Below are 10,575 nucleotides of genomic sequence, written 5' to 3'. Positions count from 1 at the left end.
ATTCCTGCCCAAAATCATTCCCATGTTAGAAGCATTCAATGCAAAATCTGAAGATTTACCATTCGATGCTTTTCTGTGAACTTCTTCATTCAGCATCAAACCCATGATGTCATCGAAGTTCAACTTCGAAGTCCCTAACGAATTACTTACCGCCGTTACCAAACAATCTCAGTTTTCTGGCAATGAAGATAGTATCACCAGTACTTTGACCTCATCATCAAACTTTATTCCTGCATAACACAACCGACTCGTCACAATGTTGAAGTTATTGAGATACTCTGCCACTGAAATGTCTTCCACCATCTTCATGTTGAATAAGTTCTTCATTAGAAAAACATTATTGGAAGCAAAGGTTTTTTGTACATCTTGTTCAGTGACACTATAAGATCAACCATAATTTTGTCATTCACAATGTTGAACACAACGGATGAGGAAAGTGACAACCGGATTAAACCTAATGTTGTTTGATCAAACACTTTGCATTCCTCCATAGGCATAAACTCAGACTTTCTTATGATTCCCTCTAGTGGCAAATATATTTTTTGTAGATACAGTAAATTCTCCGCCTACATCTTCCAGAACGTGAAGTTTGTCCCATTGAACTTCTACTGTTTGAACCCTGCTTCTTCGGCCATCGCTACCACTTAAATTGAACCCTCGCTCTAATACAAATTTGATAGGAATTTCAAAAATAATTCTCAACTTTATTGGGGTTTAGGATCAATTAGAAACTAAACCACACCACAAAATAACATGATAGCACCAATTTAAGAAAACTGGAACAAAGAATTAAATTGGAAACACAATCAAAACAACTAGAAATGCACATGAGAATTTAAAGTAAAAGAAATCGAGATCAGCAAAAACCACGGAGCCTCACCACCAAAAATTTCACTATGAAATTTAAAAATTTTTATAGAGAAATCACACCATTTTTTCTCTTTACACAAAGAAACTTACATGACTCGCTCCACAAGCATTTCTCTCTGATCCGACGCAAAAATCCTTGTAGAAGAATACCGTAGGAAGAAACCCAAGCCACTAAATTACACTACTTGAATTCTCACATAAAAACTGAAATCCCGTGCAAACTTCCCCTGGCGCATGGGCGCCCAAACTTGGCACCTATGCCCCAAGCTTTTTGGACCGAAGCTCCAAGTTGGTTGTTTAGGCGCCCAAGGGTTGGCACCTATGTGCCAACTCCACTATTGCGCCCACGATATAGTGGACGCATAAGCGCCCATGACAGGCGCCTATGTGCCGGCCTGTCTGCCAAACCGCACCCAATGAACGCTTGAGCGCCCATAGCCGATGCCTATGCGTCGGCATTTCTGTCTGCTTGCAAGCGGGTGTTCCGATCAGGCTCCACAGCATAACAGTTTTAATATTGCACATATTTTCATATGATTTTCTTGGATCTAACGGAAGCTAGAGCCACCCCCAACCCCTCTCTCCTTCCAACATTGGTTCCAAGTGTTTCATTAAAATATCAACAACAAATGCTTCACTGCCTCACTAACATAGCATTGGCAGCCAAACTATCACAATACTAAGCAGAACATAGCACCCAATTCTTATGTATTTACATATCTAACACCTAAACTTTACTTTTTTACATTTAAATCACCCAAATCTTTCATATCACATAAAAAATATCATCATTTTCAACTTTTAAAAAATGAATTACATTTCTTCATATACAGATAAGATGGCATGTATGTAAAAAGTGAAGTTTAAGTGTTATATATGTAAATATATATGAATTAGGTGTAATGTATGTAAATCATTCAAAATATTATCATAGAAAGTATGAAATTATGTTCGGAACCCAAACCCCGGATCATAAAGTATCGAAAAAGCACAACAAAACAGTATTTTTCTTTCTTCACTTTGTTGATGAAATCAACTAAGTGAAAGAAGAAGACCCCCAACAAAAAACTTTACAGCCTTCATACAGAGTAAATGAAGTTTAAGTACTCAAGGAAAGCGCCACAAAGGTCATAGAACTAAGCAGAAAGTTGCCAAAACCATGAGAATACTCAAGAAGAAACAGTGAAGGGGAAAAAAATTAATTGTATACCCTGTAACAGCAGATCTACAAGAAAGATTAAATTCCAATCACAAGACAAAAGCAATAGTTAAAACAAGGAAGAGATACATGCCACTAAATTCCTATTTTATTACTTATCTAACACCTAAACTTCAATGTTTACATACATGCCACCATATCTATACATGAAAAGGTGCATTTCACATTTTGAAAAGTTAAAATGGGGTTGCTTTTACTTTGATATAAGAGATTTGGGTGCATAGATGTAGAAGGCAAAATTTAGGAGTTAGATATGTAAATACATAAGATTGACTGGTATGTGTCAAAAAATTGAATAAATTTTGACAGGCAGTGGAAGCACAGTCATTCCATCAACTCATTACAGTCCAATAATTTACAAAAATTACAGTAGCAGCAGCCATTCAGAAGCTGTGAGATCTGGAGTATCAGAAGCAGTTCATCTGAATAACACAAACCCTTAAAAAACGAAAGAGAGACGATAAATTTCTGTACAAAAAGATGTGTTTTCACTAAAACTGACCCAACCACACCAATCGATTCTAGTCGTTTCACTACAAATTCAAAAAAAAGTATAAAAAGATTGAATTTTCTCTCCGGAATGAAACTCCAAATCACAAATCCTGCAAACAAAAGAATTAACCATGGAAGCCACAGCATCATAGCCTATGCAGAACAAAATCCGAACCCAAGCAATCCAAAAAACAGGAAAGGGAAAACAATTGTGGTGAAAACAAAGCTGCAACAGATGACCTAAACATAAACAAGGGATAACAAATGAGAAGAAGAAGAAAAAGGAAGAAGAGGAAGAAGAAGCAGAAGAAGAAGAAGAAGAAGAACCAATAACCTGCCTTATTCTTCAGAGCAAGTGCAACTGAACAAACAAAAACAGATGATAAATTCGCTACCCCTCTCGCCACCATGCCAGAAATTTAGAAGGAGCATTTCAATCTGGCTGAAAATACGAGGAAAATACTAACAACAATACGATACGGCGGACAAGAATAGCGGGACCCTGAGAAATAAAAGCCTCCCCAGGACCAAATAACCATCCCTACATCTTCCCTCCCTTTCAGCCTGGCTTGCCACTGCTTCTGCTCCACAAATCCTATACAACTTCTTTAACAAAAAATCTTTTTTTTTTCTCCTTAAGCCTATATTTACTACAATTAAGCCATGAAATCATTACTTGTAATTCAAAAGTATAAGCCGTCAATGATTGCGATTTACCTATCAATAGAAGTAATTGTAAGCAAAATTGGAGTGGAAAAGATATCTCTATAAGTAAAGATAAGCATTAGGGAGAGTGAGAGAGAGTCGAGGAATCAGCTAAGAGACAAAACTATCTGCATTTATAGGTTTCAAGAAAGCTGTTCTCCGTTTGTTTCGTCTACTTCGCTGTCAGAACCTCTTTTATGCAGACTTTTCAATCCCTCTGAATCATTAGAGGTGGTTTAGCACTTCCCCTTTTCTTTCATTTGTTTAGGGAGAAAAGGTATGAGATTTTATGGCAAGATGAGAATTTTGCGGCAGGAGATTATCATTATCATTCTAAATTTAAGAAATTGTTGCGGCAAAATGAGAATTTTTCGTAAAGATCTTGCTTTTATACAAATAAAAATATATATATGATATGCATCAACAATTTTACATAGTAAATATGAGGGAGTAAAAATTTAGATTGGTTAAAGTGTTATATTCTATGTTTAGAGTGATTGGTATTCTAAAATTCTTTTTTTTTTATAAATCTAGTAGAGTGTAATAATAGAATTTGATTGACAATGAAGATGGCAATTGAGTGCTGATAATGATAATTAGACAATAAGGGTAGATGACGAAGTTTGAATGATCACCGCGTGATACTAAGGTGATGATAATCGGATAAAGGCGATTAGGAGATAATGATTGAATAACTACAAAAATGATCAAACGATGATAATCAGGTGATAGTGATGATGATGATAGTTTGAAGACGATAATGAGATATTTATATGGGGGTAATTTTGCACTCATATACAAAACCTCAGTCTATTCATTCTAATTTTCAATAATGCAACGACTATCAAGTGTCATTGTCAATGTATAAAATAAGTATTTATTACTCTTAGTTAATTTGGTTAACAAAATAATTAAAAAAAAAAAGGAAAAAAGAAGTTAATGAGTAAAAGCTTGGACTATTTTTTTAATCGTTTGATCTGCCAGTAAGAAAATATAAACTTTGCCTCCCAATTATTTGGTAGGCAATCGCTTTCATTTCTCATAATAAACATGACAATTTCTTTTATTAGACCAACATCTAGTTAATAGCTAAATTTACATATATAACACTTAAAGTTTGCATTTTATATTTAAATTATCCTATATTTTGTATCACGTGAAAAATTTCCCACTGATGGAGTCAAATTGATGCGTACTAGAAAATTCGAAGAGGCAGAATGATTGATTATTGTATTAGCGTTATACGAGAATTCAGTGCACACTTAGATGAAAGAAACAACTGATTGAGACATTATAAGTTTTTAAGTGAAAAACATGAAAAGAGAAAATACCACGGCAGCTAACCCAATTGAAAATATCTATTACAAACTAAAGATTAGAATTGTCTGACAAGTGGGAAAGTGTTACACAATCTTTCGAGCTACAAAGTCATTGTGCGAATAAACTTATCAAAATGAGTAGATGGAAGACAATGATGATCGTCGGCGGGCGACGAGAGATGGTTGACGGCGGTCGACAGTGATTGACGGCTGCAAGAGTAATGTTGGACTTTAGCTCATACTCAAAGCTTCAAGTTCTTCCTCGTCTCTCAAGCTCTCTCTCATTTTCATGAGAGGGGCGAGACTCTATGTATAGAGTTCCGACTGCAATTAATGATGAAATTTGAACTGCTTTGATTAGACGGCCCAGAGAAATTCCTTCAATTGGACGACGTCTGATAGCCATTTGAGCGTATTAATAATGTGAGAATTAAGTGAATTTGGGCTCACTGGACTCGTCTTGTCTGGACACTCGATTCGACTATAAGTTCATCAGATTAAACATTCATTTCACTTCCCAAATATGATCAAAAAGTTTCCAAAAGTTATTCAATGACTTGATATGAGCTTGATTTCACTTCGATTATATCAATATTTGTATCATCAAGTTCTTCTCATCGAGCTGATGAGTTTGACTATAAGTTTGTTGAAATTTGAGTTATGGATAACTTTTTTTCAATATGCGAACATTTTTTGCTTAAAAGTTTATCTAGAGATTTGCGTCATACCTAGAGATATGTGTTGAATGATTGAGTTTATTGGTAGAGTGTCGATTTTCACTTTAAAAAAGTGAAATATGCCTAAGATGATATATATATATATATATATATATATATATATATATATACATACATACATACATACATACATACATACATACATAATTAGGTGAAATATGAGTAAATATTTAAAAATTGAGTGATATGTCCTTTTTTATGGGGGCATTTGCATAAGTAGCATGAAATTGTATTGTAGTTTTACATCTCACATATTTTTTTTCCTAAATTTTTATATATACACCAACAAAAAGAAAAACTATCAGCAATTAAAAAAAATAGGCATGTAAAATTTTTTTTCCATATTTCCATATTTCCATTCTCTCGATCTCTCCAAATAGCGATGGCTTCTGGTACCGCGGCGGCCAACACAAACGCAACGATGGCGGCTCCTCCGATTCCACCTGCGGCCACGGTAGAGTGGCATCAACGGCCTCCGAACCCTAAAAACCCAATTGTCTTCTTCGATGTCAACATAGGCAGCATTCCAGCTGGTCGCATCAAGATGGAGCTCTTTTCTGATATAGCCCCCAAGACTGCCGAGAATTTCAGGTACCCAGTTTTCCTCACCGTCCCTAAAACACTTATAACCCTAGACTTAGCCTTTAAATTAGCGCCCAATCTGCTTACAAAATTGATATTTCCGAGCAAATTTAGGTTCGGGATCATCTAGATTAACTGATTGATTGTTAGGCTAATGGATGTTTTGTTTGTATCTACCATGCAGGCAGCTCTGCACCGGTGAATACAGGTATTCTTTGAACTATCTTGTTGAGAAAAATTTATATACTTCTGTTTCTGCCCAAATGTTATGCTATTATCTTTTCACCAACAGTGATGAATTCGTACACATACTCCACACAATGCTTTCAAGTTCCACTTGGCCAAAGTACTGAGATAACTTTAGTGGGCTTTCTTTTGAAACAATCTTGATTTTATACTATAATAGCAAGCTTTCTGGTATTTTCCATTGCTGGGCGAGACTCTTGTCTTAAGTTCACAGGTGAATGCAGATTTATATCTTTATAAACCACCCAAAACTTCATATTTACAAATGAACCAACTCTTTCATCCATTTTTAAAATTCTCCCTGAAATATCGAAATTCATGGTGGAACCTCAACCCATAACTTTAATTTGTATTAAATTATCAATAGTTTGATTGTGACAAGCGTAAATACATCGGTTCCATAGTCTAATAACATCACCTGAGTGGTTAATTTTAAAGCATCAATGTTTCGGGTTGTTTGTATGTAATTATCCCATCTTTATATTTTATTTGTTTTGTTGAGCTCTCATTTGAGTGGGTGAGTGCTGAATCATTCAAAATCTGAATGTCATTTTTTGTTTTTTCCACCAAAATAATGTTTTTATTGTGAGAGTACATCCCAGAAATCCTGTTTTCCAAATTACATCTTATTAAAGCTTCTCAATGATTGTATAGAGTTGAACTGCAGAAAAGCGGGAGTACCGGTTGGCTACAAAGGTTGCCAATTTCATCGAGTTATTAAGGATTTCATGATTCAGGCTGGTGATTTTCTTAAGGTCTGTCTTTCTGCTTAACTCAATGATAGTCCTATTGACTTCTAAAAAATTGATTTATGTCTTGAAAGCATGTTTGAAATCTTTATGGAAATCAAATAAAACAATATAGTTGATACAAAATCCTCCTTAACTAAGAAAGATTCTTTATGGTTGGTTGCTACTTTACCGTCCCAATGAATGCCGTGAGAATCATTATTTATGTGTGGATTTTGACTCATTTGTGATTTATAATAATAATAATAATAATAATAATAATAATAATAGTGCAAAGAAGTGATCTTCTCACTGAGTTTGATTTACAAACACTGAGCATGTCTTACAGTTGAATTATTTTCTAATTTATATGATTGCAATAGTCAATATATTTTTATTTATATATTATTTTCCCAGTTTAGATTTGAGAAGTGATTCACTTTATGTGAGTTTGCTTCACACTTAGTTTTCGCCTTTATTTGTTTTAAAATGATTAAATTGTAAATTTATCTGTGTTAGAAGAGTTTACGAGTAGCTTAGATTTATTTTATGTAGCATTTTAGTGCAAACTGTTTCCTTACAATTTAAATGTCGCTTATAGGGCGATGGAAGTGGTTGTATAAGCATCTATGGGAGTAAGTTTGAGGATGAAAATTTCATTGCAAAGCACACAGGTCCAGGCTTATTGTCAATGGTATGTTAATTTGTGCATATTTCAATCTCTTAATTTTCACCAAATGTTGATTAACAGTTGAAGAAATTGTCGGCCTGGTGAAAATTGTAAGTTCAATTATGTGAATGCCATTCTATGCAATAACATAAATGGACATTTACATGCATAGCAAACAGTTCTTATATATTTACATATCCAACACCTAAACATTCATATTTACAGGCTTTCCACTTAAATTTTAAAAATTAGATCGAAAATATCACCATCACTACATTTTTAAAAGTGAAATACATCATACCAAAGTGTTATAAGTGTAAATATCAAACTTGGGGTGTTAGACATGTAAATACATGAGAATTCTGTGGTATGTATGTAAATTTCCCTAACATAAAATATAAGTGGGACATGGGCGTTAACTTGGGCATTTCTGCTGTACTGACAGGACAGAGAAAATAACGTTATATAAAGGATGTTGAGGATTAGCTTGTGCATTTATTTCTATGATTATGCATGTATATTCAACAGAAAATCAGAGGCCAAGATGCATATTTTTTATTAAATTGCATTAATGTTGGTTATTTTGGTCACATGTTGGCTGTTCTGTCAGTAGTTATTTTTTCTGTTTTTTGACAATATGAGTTGACGCTAGGGGGTGTTAATTTATGGGGGCATTTACATACACCTTCTTATGTATTTACATATCTGACACCTCAACTTAAATTTTTACATTTTTACCTCCCAACTCTTTCTTATCACATTAAAAATGCCACTGTTTTAACTTTTAAAAAGAAATACACCTTTTCATATATAGGTAAGGTGGCATTTATGTAACAATTGAAATTTATGTGTTAGATATGCAAATACATAGGAACTAAATGGTATGTATGTAAATCTTCCTAATTTATGTACAATGGTGTCCTTAATCAGATAACTGCTTGATGATGTAACTTTATATCTTTTAACCTTTATCCCGTTGAATAGAAGAGGGGAAAAATATGTTTTGTTGCCAATTCCTTGAATCATGATGTCAAATTTAAATTTTTTCCCAACAGATATGATCAGTTTAGTTTGAAACAGACTAATGGCTTGCATCATAGTAGTGTGTGTTGCAATGCATTTCTTGGGTAGAAATGTAAGCTATTTGTTCATAAATAATAGATGAAAGAAAAAAAGAATGACTCACATCTTAGAAGTTTTACACTTGTAGCTCAACCTGCAGAATAGAAAAGTTAACTGCAGCTTTTCAATTCCATAGAAGGTTATGACAACGGACTACAACGTGCTACAGGTTTAAAAAAAAGCAGTATGCCCCTTTGGCTATTTTGGTTTTTCACGTTAACTCTTTGGAAAACACACGGGTTTTTTTTTTCTTATGAAATATTTGATCCCCCTTAAATATAAGAATATAAGTTTGAATCTTACAATAGTTTATGCATTCTTTTAAAATCACAGCTCATCATAAACTATTTAATTGCATTATTTATAATTCCTTAATGATCCAATTAATATTCTAATGCGATTTGACGTAAAAATCGGCATGTTTTTCTAGAAAAAATTAGGGCAAAGCTGATTATTATTATTATTATTATTATTTTTAATCTCAATAATTCAAACTAATCAATGAAAATACAAAGATAAGCACATACAATTTGTGAGGTTTGCGATCTTTTCCAATTCCTACAATTGAAGTAGACGATCTTTTCCAATTCCTACAATTTGAGAGATAGGAAATCTCTCCCAAAACCTAAACCTAAGACTCACAACTCAATCTCGTGCATAAATCTAATACTAGACATAATAAGCCTATTTATTCCCAACAATAATAATAATAAAAGACAAAATTGCCCTTAGGCATACAAAAGACAAAATTGCTTTTAGGCTAGGCCCCTCTCGTAACAATACCCTCCTCCCAAAGGCACCTTGTCCCCAAGGTGGGAAAAAATGAGAGTGTTACTCCTCCCCCACGACCGTCTCTATTTCTTCATTCTCTGCTTTCTCATCCTGCATTATGAGAACTTGTAATCTTCAATCCTTGAAACGGTGTTCTAAGGTAAACTTCTCATCACACTGAAAACATAACTCCTATGCTTGCTTCTCCCGAATCTCTATCTCTGTAAACACTTAAGTGTTGCTCACAACCATGGTCCGTTATTCATGTCCCGTGCAGCCTCCCTCTGGACTTCCACTATCTGAACTTTTAACATCGTCGTGTTTGCAGCAGTTATGTACGATGCTCTATCTGTGTTGCTCCTGTTGAATTTCTTGATCTCATTCTTGTCTTTCAACATCTAAGCTAGTTCCATTATCTCCCTCAATCCCTATGGTCTTATTAGTCGGAGTGCTACTCTTATGTTGGGATTTAACCCCTTCATGAAATACTCCTCCAATCCTGCTTTAGAAATCATCCACAATCATCTTGATAGTAGTTCAAATCTCTCTCTATATTTTATGACAATCCCCTCCTGAGTCAAGACATAAAATTACTCGTGTAGGCCTCTTTCCTGAATAGCTAAAAAATATTTCAACAAACAATTTTTAAATTCATCCCACGAACGAATTAAGTATCTAGTCTCCCTCTACTGAAACTAAGCTAAGACTTTCCTCTCCAAACACAATATTGCTGCAATGAGTTTCTCCTCCCCATATAACTCATTCACCGTGAAGTATTGTTTTGCTCGATACAGCCACCCATGTGCGCCTTCCCCCTCGAAGATCGACATTTTCAACTTCCTAACTCTAACTTCTCCACCCCAAGCTCCTATTCCTCCTCTATTTCCACCCATGTATCTAGGGTGGAACTCCCTCATTTGGTCGCAAGCACACCCAACTCCCAATTCCCATTTCCCTCCTTCATCCATTGTGCTTTTCCGTGCCTCTTACACCATCCCTCCAATTTTCGACCCATCCCCCTCCATAGAAAATCTCCACTCCCCCTCCTCTCGGAGACCTCGGGGGGCGCTCTTGTTGGTAGATGTTGTCATCCTCTTTGTCTTCGCGCTCGATC

At 34.9% G+C, this 10,575-nt stretch overlaps 2 protein-coding genes across 2 annotated transcripts in view; one reads left to right on the top strand and one right to left on the bottom strand.

The window, feature by feature from the left end:
* The window catches only part of LOC110018193 (CBL-interacting protein kinase 32-like), a 16,462-nt gene extending 13,264 nt beyond the window's left edge, over positions 1–3,198 (bottom strand). The window contains exon 1 of the mRNA XM_020715429.1: positions 2,916–3,198. The gene's annotated coding sequence lies outside the window, so the exon portion shown is untranslated. The remainder of the gene's footprint in view (positions 1–2,915) is intronic.
* Positions 3,199–5,659: 2,461 nt separating this feature from the next.
* Positions 5,660–10,575, top strand: part of LOC110018263 (peptidyl-prolyl cis-trans isomerase CYP22) — a 13,392-nt gene continuing 8,476 nt past the window's right edge. Inside the window, exons 1-4 of the mRNA XM_020715531.1 lie at positions 5,660–5,933; positions 6,109–6,132; positions 6,838–6,925; positions 7,500–7,592. Of these exons, the coding sequence (XP_020571190.1) occupies positions 5,725–5,933; positions 6,109–6,132; positions 6,838–6,925; positions 7,500–7,592 (414 nt within the window). The 5' untranslated portion in view covers positions 5,660–5,724. The remainder of the gene's footprint in view (positions 5,934–6,108; positions 6,133–6,837; positions 6,926–7,499; positions 7,593–10,575) is intronic.

The sequence above is a fragment of the Phalaenopsis equestris genome, unplaced genomic scaffold (genome assembly GCF_001263595.1).
Source record: "Phalaenopsis equestris unplaced genomic scaffold, ASM126359v1 Scaffold000006, whole genome shotgun sequence".
Classification (NCBI taxonomy): Eukaryota; Viridiplantae; Streptophyta; class Magnoliopsida; order Asparagales; family Orchidaceae; genus Phalaenopsis; species Phalaenopsis equestris.
This window is presented reverse-complemented; position numbering and strand designations above follow the sequence as displayed.